Genomic DNA, 23,888 nt, shown 5'->3' with positions numbered 1-23,888 from the left:
ATGTACCAGTATCCAATCAGGAACTTGCAACAGTTTGACACAGTCAGTATATGAAATCAAACCTCCCTTACTGACAAATAAATTTCCCCTACAAGTTGCAAACTGATAACAAAAGTTTCTCCATTTTCTACACATGCTTAACACACTTTTTCCCCTCTACATCCCACTGATGACATCATACTATGTTATCTCCCCACATAACCCCGCTCCATCCCCTACTGGTCCTCTGCAGGGCTCAGAGAAGACAACCATTCTCAGCTTTCATTTAGAATAATTTGGACATTTTTTTAAAGAAAATATTTACTTTTCAAGGAACAGACAGATCCTCAGTCACACTGGAATACATGCAACATTCAACTATTACTAACACAGCATATATTCAACATTCACCTGCAACAAAGTCAGATTCTTTGTTTGGAGACTGCAAGCCTGTTTTGCAATGTCCAGAGTTTTCTTTACGCTCTGTTTGCATTTCCTACGTCACTGAATCTAGTTGTGTGACTCACTTCCCCAATGCACACTCATTTCACCACATGCATTCAGAAACTACCTTGTGGCTCACAAGATGATATGCGGGTGATTCTTTGTAGCTAATAATGAACTCATCAGAACAATTCTGACAATGGCGGTAACATCGTAACAAACCACCATCACTCGAAACAAAAAGACAATGACATTGGTAACATTGGTTACTGAATTCCTAACATTCCAACACAAGAAGCCATACCTGACTAGAGAACAACTGCAGTGTACAGTCATTGTCACGGAATACATAACATTCCAACACAAGTAAGAACCCATGCCTGACACGAGAACAGTGGCAGTGTACAGTTGTGGTCACTGAGTACCTAACGTTCCAACACAAGTAAGAACCCATGCCTGACAAGAGAACAGTGGCAGTGTACAGTTGTGGTCACTGAGTACCTAACGTTCCAACACAAGTAAGAACCCATGCCTGACAAGAGAACAACAGCAGTATACAGTCATCATCACTGAATACCTAACGTTCCAACACAAGAACCCATGCCTGACTAGAGAACAACTGCAGTGTACAGTTGTGGTCACTGAGTACTTAACATTCAAACAAAAGTAAGAACCCATGCCTGACTAGAGAACAACTGCAGTGTACAGTCATTGTCACAGTATACATAACATTCCAACACAAGTAAGAAACCATGCCTGACACGAGAACAGTGGCAGTGTACAGTAATCGTCACTCAGTACCTAACCTTCCAACACAAGTACGAAGCTGTGCCTGACAAGAGAACAACGGCAGTATACAGTCATCATCACTGAATACCTAACGTTCCAACACAAATAAGAACCCATGCCTGACTAGAGAACGACTGCAGTGTACAGTCACTGTCACGGAATACATAACATTCCAACACAAGTAAGAACCCATGCCTGACAAGAGAACAACTGCAGTGTGCAGTTGTGGTCACTGAGTACCTAACATTCGAATACAAATAAGAAGCTGTGCCTGACAAGAGAACAGTGGCAGTGTACAGTCATCGTCACTGAGTACCTAACGTTCCAACACAAGTAAGAACCCATGCCTGACAAGAGAACAACGGCAGTGTACAGTGATTGTCAAGGAGTACCTAACATTCCAACACAAGTAATAACCCCTGCCTGACAAGAGAAGAACAGCAGTGTACAGCTGTGGTCACTGAGTACCTAACGTCCCAACACAAGTAAGAACCCATGCCTGACAAGAGAACAACGGCAGTGTTCAGTCATCATTACAGAGTACTTTATGTTCCAACACAAATAAGAAACCATGCACGACAGCAGCTGACCTGTGACAATTTTGTCCACCTTCAGCAACATGGCCCCTCTATCCAACGCCTGTCGCCGAAACACCCCACAATATGTGCCTGCAACAAATTCATTTCAATATACCCACTGAGAAACTGTTAATATCATATTATGCAGTTCCAAGAAATGTCACAGTACCAAATGTGGTTTGGTTTTGTTGGCATCCGTCTATCTCGGGAAACAATGTAACTCTGCGCCTTGTTCAGCCAAGTTGTTGAGTATAAGCAGCACCTGCTGTGGCTGTACAGTCCAATTCTGGATCAGCAGTCTCTGATACAGTAGGTGCAGTTAATGTGGTTTTTGTGTTTTACTAATTAAATTAGAAAATTTTTGTCAGTACCAATTTATCATTTTTTTTCCACTATCAAACTTCAGAAAAAGGCTGTCATATTATCCAGTGTCAAATACACATGCATTAATTCATCAAATATACCAAACTATAAAACATAAAAAATTCAAATAAAACAAAAAAATGCTTTAATTTAAACATTCCATACATTATGAACATTTGTGTGTGTGTGTGTGTGTGTGTGTGTGTGTGTGTTTGTATGCGACCCTGTCTATATTTTCGAGTGTGTTTGTGCAAGCATGATAATGCGGTCCATTTCTAGTTACATATGATGATGATGCTGTGAACACATTTACATTTCATTTCCTTACACAACACACAAATGAGCAAAAAAACATAATACACTGCACTCTAAGTTATAGTATGTGTGGGATTCTCCCCCCACCTACTTTTTTTTTTATTTAATTTCTTAGATTTCATTTTAAAAGAGGAAATGCTCAACAAATGCCATAGAAATGTATAAAAAGGCATTGCTCAGGCAGCTCTACAAATGTGGGCGTTTTTGTTTGTTTTGTTTTTCTTTTTTTTTCCCAAATTTTTCATCCTTATTCAAAGTAACAAATAACATCATACAGTCACAAAATAAACACATGATTTTAAATGAACATGAATCAGCAGCCTCATTTGTACAGGAGTGGTATGTATTAAACAAGAAAGCATGTAGATTACAGCATCTGAAATGCAAAAGTACAATCAAGTTTACTGCTGATAGACGGTGAAATACACCAGAAAAATAGAATGAGTACAACAGGATAAATAAAACTTACAGTTGTTCTTTAGACCAATCTGTTTCACAATGGCGTCCATAGTCCACCCATACAACTCCTGAAAAACACACATAAAAAAAATTAAACATATTCCTATTCAATAATACTATGATTCAGAAAACATGAAATTTTATGCATGTAAGATGTCAGTTTGCCCATTACAAAAAGGATTATCCTGGCTAAAGATTTCTCTGTCACAGTCACTCTACCACACATACATACATACAGATTTCGTTTGCTTTATATATCAACAGAGTATGCGTGTGAGATAGATACTGTGGGTGTGTGCATGCATAGCGTGTGTGCCAGAAACTGTGTGAAGTGGAATCTAGTTCTGAATTCTTTTTAAATGTTTATTTCTTTAGCTTTCCAGTCTGATACCAAAGGTTAGCTTGCTGCAGCAGAGATCTTCCCTCTTGTTTCAATGACAAAAGTACCTAGAACTCATATTATCACATCTCATTCTAGCTGAAATGAATACTCTGCCCTTTTCCCTTGGGCACTGTCACAAGAGGGATGTGGTGGCAGTCTCTGTAGAGCCTGTAGGGGGAGGTACTCATTTACTTTGGTTCCACTGCCAAGTGATTATTGTCATCAGATGGGGCTTTGTTCAGTTGGTTCTCTGTGCATATTGAATAATAAAAAATAAAAAAGAAGCCGCTGAACACACCTAAATTATTCTACTCACCAGCTGAGCAAGGTCTCCTCTAATGTGTGGTCTGACGGCATAAAACTGACAACTTTCATGTGGAGTTATGATAGAACTGAGACTGCCTCAGAACTGACCTGTGGCTGTTTAGTGGGGAGTCAGTAAGAGCAGCGCTGGGACTGAAATGACACCAAGAATGGGGACAGAAAAGAAACAAACACTAAAACCATTCATTTGAACATCAACATGAACATGAACAACGGCGCTACAACTGCTAAAAGAGAACGCCCAAAGACTGGGCCGACAGAACACGCGGCATTTACCTCATAGGAAACGATCTTCAGGGGCAACTCGTATTGCTGCTGGTTGATCTTGACCGTCTGTAATCATGAACATAGTCTCATGAATAAACTCCAAAACTCCAACAAGTTCAGTATCATCAGTATGCTAAACAAGTTCAGTATGTTAAAGTCAACGTGTGTGTGTGTGTGTGTGTGTGTGTGTGTGTGTGTGTGTGCATGCGTGCGTGCGTGCGTGCGTCTGTCTGTCTGTCTGTCTGAATCTAAATATGTCTGCGTGTATGAAAGACCAACTTTGTGCAGTAACTATAACTGATGCCATAAACAGGACCAAAAAAAAGTAATTCTGCACAAAACAACAGTACCTTTGTATATTAGGTCCTTCCTTTTCTTGTACAGACCACCAAAAATACTTACTCATCATTTTCATAACATTAAACCATGACATGACAACTTCCAGTTGCCATCAACACTAAAATAGTACAGCTCTGTCAGCGTCCATCATCTGAATACTGGACAGTCACTGTGACTTGGATTGGGGAAGGTCAAAATGGTAGATGAGCGGATTGGGCCCAGGCTTCCTATGCCAAGCCCTAGACACAGTGGATATGAATTCACTGCTCCAGTGGCCTATAAAAAAAAAAAAAAGCTGTAGGGCACTGAACTTTTTTTAACCACCTGAATCTAATTTAGTCTCCTACAATGTCCACAGTGGACCAGGTACCTCTAAAGAATCATCCCTGTAACCTGTGATGCCCTCATCCACTGACAGCAAGATCAGCTTGAGGCCATACTGGTGACGTTCGTTCAACACTTTCATCACATGGGCAAGCACCGTGGAATCTGAAACACAAGAAATGTGACACTCATTTAATCAACAATTCTATTTCATACACAGCTGAGCACTACTATATTTTCTATACCAGTACCTTTTATCCTTTTTAAACAGATTAGGTACTTTTTTTATGTTTTTAAACAGATTTTCCACAGATCTCCCCCCCCCCCCCAAAAAAAGGAAATCCTTCAAATGCACATATGAATGTGTACTTGATCAGCTCAATGTTTATTTTCCAGATGGAAACGTTGTACAGAGCTGCCATCTGTGTGTGTACATGGATCTCTCCAAGCTTGCAAATAAGTGAGCATACATAAACCTTGATGTCAAAGACATGTTCACATGTTGCATGTTTGAAACATTTTAATGTTCTGATAGGTTTTTTTTTTTAAACTTTTGAAGAATGCCACAAAAACAGCATTGCATTTCCATAAATACATTTTCTAATAAATCAATAAATGGCAAGTACTGAAGTGCTTTTTTTGTTCACTGTAGAAACAGAAGCCAAGGAATGGGAAACATCTTGTAAGAATTAAAGTAAGGAAAATGCCTTTGTATGCATTTGTGTACATATGTTTAAATGCACATCTCTACATGTATACAAATGCCTGTACAGAACATGTGTGTGCATGCATGAAGTGCGTGTGTGTGTACACACACACACACACACACACACACACACACGCGCTCGCGCGCGCACACACACACACACACACACACACACACACACACACATATACACATATGAAATACATCTTTTCTTACCATCAAGTAATAACCTTTTGACTAAATCAAATAACTAACATACATGTTATATGTGCAGTGATGATGGAGTTTATTTAAGACTTAACTTGAAAAAATATATTTATATCTACAGTTTCAGACTTCACTTGAAAAAAAGGGGGGGAAATCTATCTACAGAACTGAACTGTCAGTTGCTATCACCTTCACTACCTTCCACCTTTCCTTTTAGGGCATTCTGCTCTACAACAGCATTCATCAATAAGTACAGCATTTTACATTTTTACCAGAGAAAAAAAATCTGAAACAGATCCTCTGCTTACCTTTGCCTCCAGAAGCACCAATCGCCACAGTTTCACCTTGGTTGAAGAGTTTGCCTGCCATAATGGTATGGTGAATCTCCTCCTCAAATGTGTGGTAGAAGCATTCCTTGCACAATATATCTCCCTGCAACAAACAAATAGAACTATGTTGTACAGACTGCCTCTGTATATTATAAATTAAACTCAGTTAATCAAGGCCAACAACATGACCAAGTTCAGGAAAACAATTGCACAACACTTGAAACCCACAATGCTAAAAAAAAAAAACATCCCAAACAAATTCATACATCCTCTTAACATGCCGAACAAAACAGGTACATTTTGAACCATCAGGATTCAATTAATCAGTAACATCTCTAAATAATTCAAAGACACAAAGGTTATGCTGCAGCAAGGCCTGCCGTTCTGCTGAAATCATCACCTTAACTTTGCATTATATATATATATATATATATATATATATATATATATATATATATATATATCATAACCCATTACTAACTCGATAACGACAACTCACGCTTTCCCATAATTGCAATTTCGGCGGCTGTACAGGTAATGTTATGTCATTATCAGGTTTGTAAGGGGTTATGACAGTGGTTTTCAATCAATTTGCACCACAATTTACCTACTCAGATTGGATGAAAAAAGTCAAATGATTGTTATTTATGTTATACTTCATGCCTGCATTGCAATATACATCAAATATACCCTGTATAGAGCTCCAGGAATTTTGGGCGCTAAAATTGGATATTACCTATATATACTTCTTTTTTTTTTTTCAAGTTCCACAGCCTACATGAACACAAAGGCACTTCCATTTTGTGATTCAGCTTCCCAGTTTCTTGCTTTGCTATTCTCTTATACTTCTTTCATAACCTACAAATCTAGAAAAGAAAAAAAAGAAAAGAAGTTAAAAAAAATATATTATACAACAATAGCACTGAGCTATGCTTGGCTTTCTCAACTCGATCCAACAGACTCGTGGATCTAATCCCAACTTAAGCTGAACAGAATTTTTAAAACAGAAGGAAATGTGCCAGATATGCCGGGTTGTACACAAATTTAACTTGGCGGAAAAAAGGGGGTGGGGGGGGGGGGGGTCATGTTCAAAGCAGCTCAGCACAGCAGGCTCACTGCCGATCACTAGATCTAAATGCGATAACAGCAAAACACAATTTCACCCACCCATTCTTCGTGAGCTCATGACCACACCTTCGAGCAAAAACCCTCAAGCAAAAAATGCCTCAATCTTCGTACTCTGCGTTTCCGACACAACATAAGGGTCTGTTCACAACAAGTGATCCAAAAGCACATAAATGGACACTGATTATGAGGGCAAAAGGCTTTTAGCCTATAGCCAAACATTTCTGTGATAACAAAATGTAGGCTTTCAGTTCCAAACATAACACCTCCCCTTTGCCAACGAAGAACTTTGGCGGCTCAGCCAATTCACAACTGTATATCAATAGTATTATATTTGTGGGGAAATACGTTTTAATGGAACAGTAAAATGCCAGAGTGTGAGATTTCAACACACTCACGGAGATTCCTCCGCCAACCAGAGAGATGGAGATGCGAACAAGCCAGTGGATTGAGCCCCATCTCCCCTATCAATCAAGTAGCACATCCCTCGGCAGCCCAGTTAATTTGCGCCCAACAGCAACCTCCCACATAACGACAATTTTCATGAACATACTGAAGTTGGTCGTCATGTGGAAGAAGAAGAAGAACCAAACGGTGTTTTTTTAACGAGTTTATCAACGTCTTCTGCACTTTCTCCCTCCCCCCTCCCCCCCCACACACACACCCTCCCAAGTCTGCCAGTTTGTCAGTTTCCTGACTGAATTTTCACTGTGATGAACAGCTGATTCCCAAACTGAGTACTGAACAATAATAGTCTTTTTTCATTAAATCGAAGTACTCTCCAATAGATTTACAAACTGCCAGGTTACAGCGCGATACATTCACCGCCGTTCCACCTTCTCTTTGTCAGAATCTGTGTGCAGAGTGAGATAGGGAGCTGGGTGGGAGTTGTGAATTCAACGCCATTAACAATAAATAACTATTGCCACACGTTTGCGTTAGTGTTGGCCTTGCTGTCGACAAAAAAAGTCTTGTTTATTTTTTATTATATATATCATGTCGATGTTAATAATTCACGAAAGTATTGGCTCAACGGAAGCGAGCAAATCCAGATGCAAGAAGAAAGACAGCAACTCAGGTGACCCACCCAATCCCCCCCCCCCCCCCTCTTTCGGTAAAATGATCAGTGGAAGTACGCATGCGATCATGTAGACCAAAACTTAACTACAGAACAACAACAACAACAAAAAGTGTGTATTTAACGCACTGTCAAATATTCCGCAACTGACGAGCCGTCCCGATTTAAAAAACAAAACAAAACAAAACAAACAAACAAACAAACAAAAAAACGACTGACAGCTCAAAAGATACACACGCAGGTAGAAAAATAGGTGACGCTGCAATGTGGTTAGAGTATTTTGGGGCTAATTCAACACAGTAGGTTAAATGTGATCTGAGGAGAAACTATAAATATGCAAACTATCATTATTGACGTACAGTAAACGATAACACACACACACACACACACACACACAGAGGTTTCTTTATCTCAATGCACACACTCAAAACCACCCTGCTAGATCTCAGAGATATCACACAAACGATCCCATCTCGCACAGATGTTACAGCCGCACCGCATACATGTACACACACTATTCCATCTGTCTCCCGTCTCCCTCCCACCCTAACTCGTCCCCGGAATCTACAATTAGCTCCCTTGTCCGCGGCCACAAAAGCTTCGACCCCCGGGGGCCCACTGGGGGCCAAGAGTCGCCGACCCCGTTGTCCGTGAGGTATGGACCACGCGGCCCGCTGCGGTCAATATGGGTGCGAGAGAGAGCCGGGGGGACGATCCCTCCCTTGTCTCAGCGCTTAATGAGGAATCACCCCTTCCATTGCCGTAGGTCAGGCGTGAAGGGGGGGACTGGTCAAGCTAGGGAGGGGGCGGGGCAACGGTGCGGTGCCAGGCTCCAGGCAAATCGGGCGTGGCGGACAACACTCCCTGAGCAGGTGACGCAAGGCTGGGGGTCGTTGATGCGTGAGGCTGCCGCCGCTGCTGCTGCTGCTGACGACGATAATGATGATGATGATGATGATGTGGAGGAAAAGGACCCGTCGTGCTGGGTGGACAAAGGTGGCGCCTGACGTTGGTGCTCAGTTAGAATTGATACCACGTGTGGCTCACACCTCACTGGTCAGGAGTTTCTACTGATAGTGGGCGTCTTCTTCTTGCTGGCAATATCTGTGTGTGTGTGTGTGTGTGTGTGTGTTGGAGGAGTGTGGGGAACGGTAAATGGGGTGTTGATCCATGGTTGTTCAGAAAGCGCAAAAACTAAAAAATGATGAAACGAAAGGAATAGGTGACGGATCAATTACTGGCACCTGAATAAACGTATGTGTTAGTGGGTGTACCTTACATGGTGATCGAGAGAACTGCCACTGTCAATAGTGTTCTCTCTCTCCCTCACACACACACACACACACACACGCACACACACACACACACATTTAGAGAGAGTCGGTTTCACTTCAGAATTACCGGCTCTCTCTCTCTCTCTATCTCTCTATATATATATATATATATATATATATATATATATATATATATATGTATATATGTGTGTGTGTGTGTGTGTGTGTGTGTGTGTGTGCGAAGATTGTCGTGAAAGAACTGCCCTCTGGAAAAGTCAATACAAAGACCGCGGTAAAAAAAAAAAAAAATTTTTTAATTAAAAAATAAATAAATAAATAAACAACCTGCCTTTCTACGTTATAGTCAAATAAACCATGTTCTGTGCCTTTTTTATATATCCATTACTCGCTATGCTGTCAACCAAGTTAGGCCAACAGCAGAAGGACACAGTTGTAATGAAAGCGAACAGGCCAAAGGGAGAGAGAGAGGAGTGCGTCAGTTGTGTGTGTTCGTGTGTGTACAAGGGACAGCGAAAGATAGGAGGAGCGAGGGGGGCGGACCCAAACAGGCAAGCTACGTGAAACAAAGACTGACTAGACTGTTGCCGCCCAGCACAGCTGTGGCATCGTGGCAACGCGGTGGACAAACAAAAGAAGCGTGAAAACCACAATCGCTGATCAGTGCCCTGTCCGACACTGATGATACACGGTCCGGTTTATACAAGCTGTTATCAGCCTGAACCCGTCCCCGTTCAAAGTATTCTGTTCCGACAGCTGTATTTATCTATTTCATAGAGTGAGTTTCAGTTCGATTTCTTGATGGGCGTAACAGCCGAGTGGTTGAAGCGTTGACTTACAATCTGAGGTTCCCGGGTTCGAATCCCGATCTCAGCGCCTGGTGGGTTAAGGGTGGAGATTTTTTTTTTTTTTTTTTTTTACGATCTCTCCAGGTCAACATATGTGCAGACCTGCTTAGTGCCTGGACCCTCTTCGTGTGTGTGCGCATCCCCATAATCCATGTCAGCATTCAGTGGGTAATGGAAACAAAAACATACCCGGCATGCAGCCCCCACCCCCGAAAACAGAGTATGACTGCCTAAATGGCAAGGATAAAAACGGTCGTAAAAGCAAAATGCCCACTCGTGTATACGAGTTAACGTAGTGTTAGCAGCCCACAAACGGAAAAAAAAAAATCAATGTCTTTGATCTTTGATAAGTGTCCATAATAATTATTTTGACTAATTTCGTTTGATGGTGATTCTACGGTCGCTTGCTCTATCGCTGGTTTCCTTGCTTGTGTTCTGAGTTGTGATTTTGTGAGAAATGGCAAGACAGCTCTTCTGCTTGCTTGCTTCCGTGTTTCTGGTCTTCATGTGTCTCTTTCTGGGAAGTACCGCTGTTAACATTTTCCGGAAAAAAGATAAATATTTTCGTCATTATCCTCCCATTTCATTCTTTCATCGTGGAGAGAGGGCAGAGACATGCAGACCTGTAGTGTTTGTGTCAAACAACCCCTCTGGGGGCAAAAGGTCGGATAGTCAATCGAACTGTTTAGCCGCAATGATTAAAAACATCACACTCGGTTTGAAGTCAATTTTGCCAAGAAAACACGATAGAAGGGAACAACAGCTGACCATGACACGAAGGAGGCAATGCACCCCCCCCCCCCCTCCCACCCAACCAACCCCCCCCCCCCCCCTCCCTCCCTCCTCCCTTTTCCCTGCAAGCCTGAAACCCCACTTTGTTCTGTCCCGTGCCACCGTCTGCTTGATCGTGTGTCGCATACAAGCTCAGCCTTCTGTCCGGAGCAATGACTGTTATGACAGACAATACCACAAAATGGACCCGTCTTCAACAAGGGGGCGGCCCAAGGCCGATGACCACACCAGCAAGGGAGGCGGGGGAAGAGCACGTGAAATCGGAGGACGTTGACAAATTATCGGAACCTGACGAGTTTGTTTGGCTTTCCACTCGGCCAGAGGGACTCAAGAGACGGGGGACGACGGGGGCAGAAGGACCAGAATGACTGTCTGCGCTGTTGTCGTGCAAGGCTGGGGAGCCTGTGAAGTCGCTGTCACTTCAAAGACGGAGAGAGAGACACAGAGAGAGAGAGGCAGAGAGAGAGAGTGAGTGAGATGAGGGGGTGGGGGTAAGGGTGGGGGGTCCTCCGTGACCCGGGCATTGTGTCATGACCTTGCAGGGTCATCTCTTCTTGGACTGAAGCCAAGGCCTGCTTGACTTCTTCAGGATGACCGAGGGAGCTGGCATTGTGAATCTTTGCAGTCAGTCAGACAACCGTCTCCTCCCTACTAACCCCACCCCCACCCCACCCCACCCCTTCCCCCCTCTCTTTCTCTCTCTCTTCACCCCGTCTAGGAAGGTTAATTCCATTTGGACTGGAGGCTTCACTGGCCTGTCTCGCTGACTGAATCTGCACAGATTCTCATCCCCGGCCGTTTCTTGCATGCGTCTCTCTCTCTCTCTCTCTCTCTCTCTCTCTCTCACACACACACACACACACACACACACGAGGGGGCGCGCGATCGCGTTCGCGCTTTTGTTTCAACGGTCCATCACCTCTACTTTCGCCTCCTCATTCCCTAAAACTACCACCACCCTCCCCTCTCCATCTTACTTCTGACCATTTTAACCAATTATTTATTTGTTTGATGTAGAGGGTCGAGGGATAGGCAGCTAGCTAACTACTCCTCACAATGAGCAAGCCATGTTAAACCCACCCACCCCTCCCCGTACCTCCAGTGTCATCATGCTCAAGTATGATGATACAAAGTCAGCAGAAAGACACAGAAACACACAGGCAGGCAGGCAGACAGAAACAAAGACATAACACACGGGAAAAAAAAGACATAACACACGGGTAGACAGACACACACAGAGATTTCAATCCGCACTGCCGATCTGATTTCGCATTCGCTACTCTGGAACCCCACCGTGCAAGTTCAACGAGGGCAAACGCTCCGCGCGGAGGGAATAGGATAAAAATACAAATATAAAAGAAAGAAAAGAAAAAAAAGAAGAAAGAAAAAAAAGTACACATCGTCATCCCCACCCCTTTCTCTTAATCGGTCTCACAGGCAAGCGCGACCTGGCATTCGTAATGGTCACGCGATCCGGTTGCACGTGCTAAATCCTGGAGCAGGAATCAAGTTGCTCTTCTTACCTATCACGTCAAATGCTTGGTCAACCCCCTTTTTAATTGCCACCAGCGCTTGTCAGAGGTCTTTCCGTACGCGCCACACACGTGGCAAGGTGTCAAAATCACCACGCTCGTTGCTATATCACAGTGTATGTGTGTGTGCGTGCGTCCAAATGTGAGAAAGAGGCCACACGCGCGTTTGACCAAGACATGTTTCCTGCACGTAATACTGATGAAAATCAACTGGCGTCACAAAATGCTGAAAAACTGAAAAGTCTTATTCTTTTTTTTCTTTTTTTTTTCTTTTTTAAATGTTCACGTTGTGGTAGTTTTCCTTTTTCCTGCAAATAATAGTTCGTGCATTGTGCACTGTCTACACCAGTCTCTGTTTTTGTTGCGTAAAGTGACGAGTGAGTGCAGTGGTTCAATGGCTTTTTGCTGAATGAACACAGGGAGTGATCGTGTCCCCCTCACCTCCCCCCCAGCCCTCATTTTTTTTCTTTTTTCCCTATGGCGAGTGGGTACTTGCTTTATTTACAACCAGGTGCGAAATTTGTCTTTTCAATCAAATGTCGACAGACTGTTGTGCTACAAACTGCATATGTTTCAATTTGAGACAAAATGACACAGGCCCTATATAGCTCCCAATCTAAAAACGTATATCGCGCCTCTCTCATGATAGGAAGACAAAACAGGTGGTTGATTTACATATAGATATGACATGATTTGATTGATTCACAGACAGACACGACATGACAATGATTTCATACGATACGATTGAAAGGATGTGATACACGATAATGTGATATCTGACGTGGTATATGACACGATTTGTATATATGACAAATTTAAGATCCGATATGGTTATGCATGATACATGTATAAATCTCTATGCGTCACGGTCCGACAGCCCACTGACAACTCGCATCGACCTGGGACATTCTGAACAGGTTACAAACAGTTGGAACCAAGAACTGATACCGTCTTATACATCGAACGGAGCAAACGGCAAGAACCTGTGAATCTGCGATAATCTGATCAGGACACCTTCCCAAAAATATGTCCCCAGTCTCAACAGTCTGATACAGTCATGTTCGTTTAAGGTTCACTGCCTTTCCATGTGAAACCCACCCGGGAAGAAAAAACAAACAAACAAAAAACAGGACTGCTGTTTAAACACGCTACTAGTGCCAGGTGAAATAGTAGCGGGCTCCAAGTGGCGACGATGGTGTGAGCAGCCTGAAAGCCGGCTGCCTGCCAGAAACAGGAGCTAGATGGATGACAGCGACCCAAACACACGGGCCGGGTGGAGCTGCCGACCTCTGCCCGGCCAAATTAAGCCAGTGCGCTTCGTTTTCCCCCATCCAGCAAATTGTTAGGTGAGGGGCTTGACGCGGAATCTCCGGGCTCAAGTCGCCGGTCTCACAGGCCTGTCAGGGAAGGGGCGGGCACCATGAGGGAACCGGTTCCCGGGGACAAAAGCTCCCCCATGACATATGTGCAACTCAAGCGGGCTCCCTTCCACACGCCGGACGGAGGGGCCGGACCAAATCTGTCACCCCCTGACGCTGCCTACCACCTTGCCCCCGTGGTAGACACCACACACATTTCCTCCCCTGTTCTCCTTTTGACCCAGCGATGACAGGCTGACTGGAGCATTCAATGCGATCTTACTGACCAAACCACAGTGCATGAAAAGCCGAGACAGGAAGGGGGGCAGTGAAGAAAGGTGGGGAGATGAGGTGGAGGGATGAGGGTTGCAGGAGCAGCAACTTGTGTTCACTCCAGCACACATACACGCGTTTCCATACGTGAGACTACGTCGTTCATTTGTCAACCACGGAAACCGTTAGAGGTTTGCAAAACCTGTCAAGACAACAATGCATAAACTTCCATACGCTAGTTCTTTGCATGACTACCTGAAAAATAAGTGTTATTATTATTATGTGCCTATTCCCGTGACACACACCCACACACATGAGTGCACACATGAGAAAGTGGAAATGCCCAGAGTCCAGGTTTGAACCAGCAGTCTCCATTGTATAAGGCATTAAAACTCAAACTACTGATGTGATCAATATGTCTGCTCATGGATCACGATGTCTAAGTCCAAATGTCCGTGTGATATGGAACTGAAGCTGAATTTGACAGCAAAATTGACAAGGGCCAGCAAAAGAGAACTTGCCTTTTACCTGGGGCAATGGAACCGACTGTTCAGAAATGTGTCCAAAACAAACTCTCCAGATGAAATGGAATGATTTTTTTTTTTTTTTTTTTTTTTTCACTATCAAGAACATTACCTGCCCAGTTTCGAAACTATCTTTATATCTGCAAGAATGAATTGTCCAAGCCAAAGAAGATCATTGAAAAGAAACCCCTCTGGAAAGTGGCAGCCTTTCCCAAAGTGGCTGTTTCCCACTATCATCATGGAAGGGAAACTGGATCTTGTCACCGCGCTTTCCAGATGGGCAGAAAACCCCACCTCACCACCCTCAAGAAGAGACCCAAGCTTCCTGGGTCTGGTTACCCATGTAACACATCATGTCTGGCCACCTGCTGTGAACCGCTCTGTCTCTCCACTAACATGCTTATTATCTCAGCATGTCTGTGACCCATCCTTACCCTAACCTGTTATACTCTGCCCTGCTTGGTTGCTTTTATTGTTGTTGCTAGGCTTTTTGTTTGTTTTTAACCAAGTAATTGTGCGCACGCACACACACACACACACACACACACACACGCACACACACACACAGACACACACACACACACACACACACACACATTTATCTTTCTCCATGTCTTTTGGCACCTTTATAATGTCATAAAGTCCTATGCTTTCAACCTTTTCATGATATTTCAAAATTCTCCCCTGAGTCTGTCAGTCTGTCACTGTCTCTTACCTTATTTGCAAGCTTTCATACCCTATCTTTTTATTTGCAATCCTGCATACCCCATAGTAATGTTATTTTACTCTGTGTGTGTGTGTGCGTGTGTATGCATGTGGGTGTGCCTGTGCACAATGGAACAGGTAATAAAAAGTGACTAGAACCTGAACCCCTTCTCATTCACCTCACTTACGTTAGGATTAAAACCAATTAAACCCTTTCCAGCAACACATTATCTGCCTTCTACCATGGCAGCTTTGCTTATTGCTGCTTGCCCCTGAAGTGTGTCCCCATGAAACTGGAGACGTCTGAGACATCTGGGGGGATACGGTGCCATGCTGGGACTGTGCACCATTCAAGGGATGGGTTGAGTCGTTGACATATCGGTTTTAACATGCAGATAATCCGTGCTTATTTTCTAGTTTATGTCAGCCCCAGCATCGGTGACAGGAGAACTTTGCACTGGAGGTGTGGATTGTGTGGTTGTAAAGAGCAACAGAAGCTTCTACACTTTTTAACAATGGTACATTCCATTCCTTATCTAATCATTACTTACTTGATCTGCATAATGTATGAACGCACTGGATGTTTTTGGTTGACAAACAGCTATTATGTTTTTACATTTACATTTATCTGGATCATATCAGGTGCTTTGAGCAGAATGGATAATGCACCATAAAAAAGTTGTACTATTATCATTATTATTATCATTGCTATTGTTATTATCATTATTATAATCATTATCATTATTATCATTATCACTAGTAGTAGTAGTATTTGTCATGATTATAATAATCATTTGTATCATTATGATATTTCTACTAGCAGTAGTTGTCGTAGTCATAATTGTAGATGTAGTAGTAGTAGTAGCAGACACAAAGATGAAGGGTAAGTCACTAGCAGAGGTCTGCATATAAATGCTGACCTGAAAAAAACATGAAAAAACAATAGTCCACAAACCCACCAGGCCATGACTGAACCCAGGACCCTCAGATTGAAAGTCCACTGCCCTGACCACTGTTGTAGACTATAAAATAAAACTCATCTCCAAATGATAATAATAATAATAATAATAATAATAATAATAATGATAACTAGAAGAAGAAGAAGAGGAAAAGGAATATCATAATTGATTCTTCTTCTTCTTCTGCATTCACTCGTATGTACACGAGTGGGCTTTTACGTGTATGACCGTTTTTACCCCGCCATGTAGGCAGCCATACTCCGTTTTCGGGGGGGTGCATGCTGGGTATGTTCTTGTTTCCATAACCCACCGAACGCTGACATGGATTACAGGATCTTTAACGTGCCTATTTGATCTTCTGCTTGCATATACACACGAAGGGGGTTCAGGCACTAGCAGGTCTGCACATATGTTGACCTGGGAGATCGTAAAAATCTCCACCCTTTACCCACCAGGCGCTGTCACCGTGATTCAAACCCGGGACCCTCAGATTGACAGCCCAACACTTTAACCACTCGGCTATTGCGCCGTCATCATAATTGATAATAACACAAAGAACTCAACAAGAAGACGTTGAAGAAGAATGAACACTTATTCAGTACTTTTTTCTCAAATAGAGCTCAAAGCACTTTACATATACACACTGTACAAAAAAAAACACAAAAACTGATGAAATAATTAAAACATGTCAATGTATGCAAAGTTCAAAGAGGCAACATGGTACAACTCATCCATTTCATTTGTTCACTCACTCACACACACACACACGCACGCACAAACACACGCACGCTCGCACGCTTGCACACATACACACAGTATAGATGGGACGCAGTTTGGAACTGTGGTGGACAAAGATATCAGCACTGTTAAAACAGATGGGTGTGCAGAGAAGATTTGAAAGAGGCTGTAGAAGTGGAGCGTCTAGTGTTCAATGGAATGTGGCTGGACCTTGAGGAGAGTACATTACCCAAAGGATTTTATTCTGACAGATGGAACATTCAAAGAATCTGATTATCAGTAAAAGAAGCGAGATATTGTGATTGGATGTACTGACAAAGTATAAAAATCACAGAGATTTTTCAGGGCCAGTGCTAGTGAGAGATGAGAAGCTGAGTGAAGCTCTCCGGAGGCAAAGAGCGAGTCACACCCTTATCACACTTGAAATATATGCAGCTCATGTGGAATATTACAGGATTTACCAGATTTGATTGGTATATTGTGACTATTAAAGTATTATTATACTTGAACTGAAAAAAACATATCATTATTAATTTATTATCATTATCATTATGAGCATTTACAACTTCTCTTGAAAATAAGCCCCAGGCATTTATAAATATAACACATGTAAATACCATAAAGGAAACATTGAACACAAGATACCAAACATCAAAAATTATTCATCCCCCCCATCCCCCCCAAACGTATACAGACACACTACACTCAGCACACATATGTCATAGCACACAATCTGAATCATAAATAGTACACAATCAAAAATACAATCAACAAATTCTGAAACTCTCAAACTCACTCACTCACTAATTGTCATTTTAGTTCATACTGAAAAGGGATGAGCTGTTGAGAATTAAGCAGGTGGGGAAAAGGTGGGTCTTCAGACTGGATTTGAAAGATTGCAGCAAAGATGAGTGATGGAGAGGCTGAGGAAGTTGATTCCAACAAATGGGGGTTTGGTATGAAAAACTGTGTTGGCCATACTTTTTGGCTTGAGTAGGGGGGATCCTAAGCATGCGGGTATCTGACTCAGAAGAAGAGCAGAGTTGGTGTGAGGGTATGTAAGGATGAATGAGATCAGAAAGATACTGTGTACCAGAAGCCTCAATGGACATGAAACAAACAAAGAGAGACGACTTTGTAAATCATAATTCTTTCTTGTACTGGGAGCCAGTGTAAAGCATGAGGGAGAGATTGTTAAAAAAATATATACATGTTTAAGTGTCATGTAGGTGGAAAACCATTTTTATGATAAATTAAAAATTTATCTCTTCCAAAGTCTGATGGTAGCTTTAAAGTTTCAATAAAGAAAAAAATATTTCTAAAATTATTGCAACTGTTTTCCAGAACAATACAACAAATATGGTATCCTCTTTTAATTCTTGTCTGATACACATATTCTGACATAAATGACTTTTGTTTAATAATGAATGTGAATCCAAAATACTGTCATAATTCAAAAATTCATTTTCTATTATTCATACTAAATCCTGTGTAATCTAAAGAGTAATCATCAATGTATAGTATATAATATGCCACCAAGTTGATTCCAACAAATGGGGGCTTGGTATGAAAAACTGTTGGCCATACCTTTTGGCTTGAGCAGGGGGGGATCCTAAGCATGCAGGTATCTGACTCAGAAAACGAGCAGAATTGGTGTGATGGTGTGTAAGGATGAATGAGATCAGAAAGATACTGTGGACCAGAAGCCTCAATGGACTTGAAACAAAGAGAGACAACTTTGTAAATCATAATTCTTTCTTGTACTGGGAGCCAGTGTAAAGCATGAGGGAGAGGGGAGACGTGATCAAACTTAGAGGAACGAAAGACAAGACGAGTAGCATGGCTCTGGACTTTCTGAAGCCTAGCAATGAGGTAGCTGGGTGAACCAACAAGCAGGGAATTACAATAATATTTCATATACTGTTAAAAAAAATATATACATGTTTAAGTGTCATGTAGGTGGAAAACCATTTTTATGATATATTAAAAATTTATCTCTTCCAAAGTCTGATGGTAGCTTTAAAGTTTCAATAAAGAAAAAAATATTTCTAAAATTATTGCAACTGTTTTCCAGAACAATACGACAAACATGTTATCCTCTTTTAATTCTTGTCTGATACACATATTCTGACATAAATGACTTTTATTTAATAATGAATGTGAATCCAAAATACTGTCATAATTCAAAAATTCATTTTCTATTATTCATACTAAATCCTGTGTAATCTAGAGAGTAATCATTAATGTATAGTATATAATATGCCACCAAGCTAAAGCCTTTTCATTTTTGTCTTCACCAACACAGAAACAAGAAACATGACAGTTGAAAGTAAAGTGCTAAGATAGAATATGACTAATTATGAATCCAAGTATTCATGTTCAATGAGAATGAGTGTTTAAAATATCAATTAAAAAAATATTCAAGATTCTCCTTAATATCTATATTTTAAAATCCCCAAATTTCACAGCATTTGTCACAAAAAAACACATTATCACAACATTCAGGAAAGTTCAAAATAAAATCAATACACAATTTGGTTCTGTAGCTGTCTTCATTATGTTCACTTCAGTGCATGCTCATACTAAAATTGTGTTCAATCTTCAATAAGACTTTTTTTTTCAAGTTTCTGGACAAAAAGGAAAACAGCTGGGATCCAGTTTCTACAAATTCTACCTTAAGTTACTCAGACTTAAAACTATGCACTGTTCTAAATGTTTATCATAAAAATTCCAGTCATTTACCAAACAATAATTGAGAGAGAGAGAGAGAGAGAGAGAGAGAGAGAGAGAGAGAGAGAGAGAGAGAGAGAGGAGAGAGAGAGAGAGAGAGAGAGAGAGAGTGCGCACACTTTTGTTGTTGTTGTGACTTTGTGTGCATATATGCATGTGCCACTGCAAATTAGAAGGAAGGATCATTATCATGTGGATTTCTGAGGGAAAGTGAGAGGTAGAGTTAAATATTTCTTGCTGGCACAATGTCAGCATTAAGATGAACGCGAACACCTTGTGGGGGAGTGGAAGACGATGTGTGTGTGTGTGTGTGTGTGTCTGTGTCTGCATATGTGCAAGTGTACCACTTTGTGTGTGTGTGTGTGTGTGTGTGTGTGTGTGTGTGTGTGTGTGTGCATGTGTGTGTGTGTATATATATATATCTTTATGTGTGTGTGTGTGTGTGTGTGTGAATGTGTCACTATGTGTGTGTGCAATGTACACATGTTCACTTAAATTATGGGGAAAAAAAATTACGGCCCTGTATTACCAAATATGAGTTTACAAAAAAGAATATGGTTCAGAGGTTGGAAATCATGAGACCAATGTACCTGTGTGTGAGTTGCTAGAATTTGCCTATATTCACTTCAAACTGCCTTGGTTTGTTTTGGTTAGTTTTGCATTTAAAATGTTAACAAAGCCCCTCTATCACTCAGGTACAACTGCAAGCACACTTGCCCAGCCCAGATTAACTTATATGTGGCTCCAACTTATTTTGAATATAAATTTCATGGGGATCTACCTCAAACTGACTTATATTTTTCAACAATGTGTATTACACAATACTATTTCTACATTTGGATCGTTTACTGTAAAAGTATAGTATGAAAATATCAAAACTGTGTGAATTATGTCAACATGAATGCTAATGAAGTTCAAACAACATGCCCAACATATCCGCGAATGAATATGATGTGTTTCGTTTCAGTTCTAAACGAAAGACAGCATCGTCTGTGTCTTTTCTGTGAGAAAACATACTCAAGCTGATCACTCAAATACACTGTGTATGTGCGTCGATAATGCTGAACAAATAACACAAATGCCATGGAAAATAATCAGACAGTCGGTAAAACTGGTGAAAAGAAATTGTGTCAAAATATACAGATTCCATTTTACACGTCGAAGAAAATGCCAGAAATTAAGAAAACACAGCTTTTCACCAATACCCCGTAAATTTTCAATCTGTACTAAGACAGACTTGGCAACTTCACTGAAAGTATTCTGCAGAACTGTGAATATTAAATTCAGCTGCTACAACTGGCTACGATTAAGTACTATTACTGAGTAAGTTAGTTTCAGAGTGCAGATGGTAAACAGACACCATGAAAGTGAATCATAATATTTCAAACAACATTGAATACTAAGCGAATACTCACAGTTTTCGGTCTTTTGATCTGGGCAGGGCCTTGGCAAATTTTACACGACAAAGGCATCTTGTCAGTTACTGGTATGTGAACACCAAAAACCCAATATTCAATCACTCACACACGAAATGTGGTGAAATGTTCAACAGTCGGCCATCTTGTAAACACATGTGCTTTGGTGAAGCGTGATTGGTCCAGGGAGCTAACTCGCGACAACAATCTGCAAGAAGCAGACGACAGCTGAAGCAGTCCGAAGCACTGCGATAATGTTTTCAACTGTAAAAGGATAATATAGCAGGTATATTCATTGCTATAATAGATTTTAGTTCATTTCATGTTTATACGACTGTTTCGGTGGTTTTCTCGAACCGTTATCCATTTAAAAGCAAAGATTAAGGCCAAGACGATGTGAGCAAGTCCGTCACTAAAAACGTGCATGGATTCAGAAGTTAGTGTGTGACTGTGAGTGCATCTGTGTGTGCCGGACTCTAAGTGTGTGTATGTGTGTGTGAGTGTGTGGCATAGCATTTCTGCCATGTTTCTGTATTTGCACTTTGTGCATGAGTCGTTTCGCCGTGTCATGGTTAGCAGGTTAGAAACGGCAGAGAGCTCCAGTAAAAACTAATTGTAAAATAATAATGATAAAACAGTAGGCTGAGTGCCCAAAAATATCGAACTATTCTGAACTTTCTCATATGTTATCATGACGTTCTCTACCATTCTCAATATTGACCATGATATCCCGGCAATATAGGCACATTCGAACGAGTGACTGAACGTCTCTCTCTCTCTCTCTCTCTCTCTCTCTCTCTCTCTCTCTCTCATTTTAAACAACGAATGATTGATTGTTTCCATCAAGACTGACATACAAAGTAGGATGCTAGTTATCGCCATGTGACATACCACTCATTCAAATCAATTTTGGAGCCAGAGCCGAGAAATATTAATGTCATTACAACAGCCAAATTTAGACAAACATTAACTAGACTCAGGTTTGGATTATGTGAGATAACTATCAACTGTAGATATTCTCAAAAACCGGATCAATGCCCATTTTGTGATCACACCGAAAACTTGACGACAATCATTATCAGTTCATTTCCTCATTTTTTCTGTCCACTTTATTCCACTTCGAGATAAATACATTGTAAAGCATTGCAGAAATACACGTGATCAAACTCTAGCTTACTTATTACAGAACGGAGATATACTCTGACTGAGAGATTTAGCAATGTACAATTTTTACGCCTTAAGATTGCGAAATCAGTTGCTTACACTTCAATTGAATGTTGGATTGATGTATTGAATGCTTTGATACAATGTCTATTTTTCTCCCCCTTTGTTCCCCCTTCATAATTTTTTTGGCTAACTCAATTTGTGTACAGGTCGGTGGCCTCACGAATTAGACCACTTCAGAGTTCTCTCTCTCTCTCTCTCTCTCTCTCTCTCTCGGTTGATGATAGAGTGTGGTTGAAGATGATGTATGCGTGCTTGTATTGGGCACATGCATCATTAAACAATTAACTCACCTTGTTCTAGAAAAGCTTATTGACAAGAATTGTTTTATTTACTGTTCATAGTTTGTTTTTGTTTTGTTTTGTTTTTTCGTTCAATACACGACGCTGCAATTGAGAATTATGTCCCCTTGACATAAGGGCTGTAGATAGGCCAATGTCAATAAATAATGTCTGAAGTGTCTCCGTCTCTCTCTCTCTCTCTCTCTCTCTCTCTCTCTCTCTCTCTCTCTCTCTCTCTGAAATTATTCTTCGGTAAAACCGGACAATGCAATAAATGGTACTCTCAGTTTTGCTCAGAACAACTAAAGCCTCGATCGGTGTAATGAAATACTTAGGTACCATCATTTTCATTTCTTGATAATGAAATGGCAATCTGGATATACTACTGCGCAGATCCACATTTCATGCGTCGTCCAGAGCCAAATAATCTTTATTGCCTCAACAGTTTTGCCCAGAATAGCAATAAAGTCTCAATCTGCATAATGAAGATACTGCTATACTATCACTGTCATTTCTTATCAATGAAATGGCAGTGTGGATAGTGTGCACATCCACATTTGATGTATCCCTTCCAGACTGAAATAAGATAAATAGATAAATCTTTATTGTCTCAACAGTGATTCAAAAGTTCCACTGAATCTTTGGAAATACAGCAATTACTTGATATGACATTCATTGTGGATCCAGGTTACAAATGTTTTATTCAGGCATTGTATCAGTTCACTCAAATTCGCTGTGTATGTAAATTCAGCACAAATTCACACACACACACACACACACACACACACACACACACACACACACACACACACACACACACACACACACACACACACACATATTCCTTCTTTACTTACTTTATCACAAGTTGACGTGTACTGGTCAGAGTTATACTGAAATAAATCAGAATCATGTTTCATATCTTCCACACACATTAATGAAAAACCTACTCCTTTTGAGTCTATTCCTGTAATTCTCACCAGCTCTCCATGCGTCTTTCAGCAGTTCAAAACAAGGATAGAATGTGAAAACACACGCACGCGCGCGCGCGCGCGCACGCACACACACACACACACACACACACACACACACACACACACACACACACAGATTTGTGGCTGGATTGAAAAAAAAAACATTCAACAAAAGAGGTGGAGGGGATTAGTAAATACATAAACTCCAAAAGCTGCCCAGCTTCTAATTCTCCAC

At 41.2% G+C, this 23,888-nt stretch overlaps 1 protein-coding gene across 1 annotated transcript in view; it reads right to left on the bottom strand.

The window, feature by feature from the left end:
- LOC143282779 (cytoplasmic tRNA 2-thiolation protein 1-like) overlaps nt 1-21,324 on the bottom strand; it is a 36,861-nt gene extending 15,537 nt beyond the window's left edge. The window contains exons 1-6 of the mRNA XM_076588544.1: nt 21,175-21,324; nt 5,785-5,908; nt 4,610-4,728; nt 3,910-3,966; nt 2,938-2,995; nt 1,803-1,880 (exon numbers count right to left, since the gene is read on the bottom strand). Of these exons, the coding sequence (XP_076444659.1) occupies nt 1,803-1,880; nt 2,938-2,995; nt 3,910-3,966; nt 4,610-4,728; nt 5,785-5,908; nt 21,175-21,231 (493 nt within the window). The 5' untranslated portion in view covers nt 21,232-21,324. The remainder of the gene's footprint in view (nt 1-1,802; nt 1,881-2,937; nt 2,996-3,909; nt 3,967-4,609; nt 4,729-5,784; nt 5,909-21,174) is intronic.
- Between the last annotated feature and the right edge of the window lie 2,564 nt (nt 21,325-23,888).

This window comes from Babylonia areolata, chromosome 6, assembly GCF_041734735.1.
Source record: "Babylonia areolata isolate BAREFJ2019XMU chromosome 6, ASM4173473v1, whole genome shotgun sequence".
NCBI classification, from domain to species: Eukaryota; Metazoa; Mollusca; class Gastropoda; order Neogastropoda; family Buccinidae; genus Babylonia; species Babylonia areolata.
Note: the sequence above shows the minus strand (reverse complement) of the source record. Positions and strands in the feature narration are given on the sequence as shown.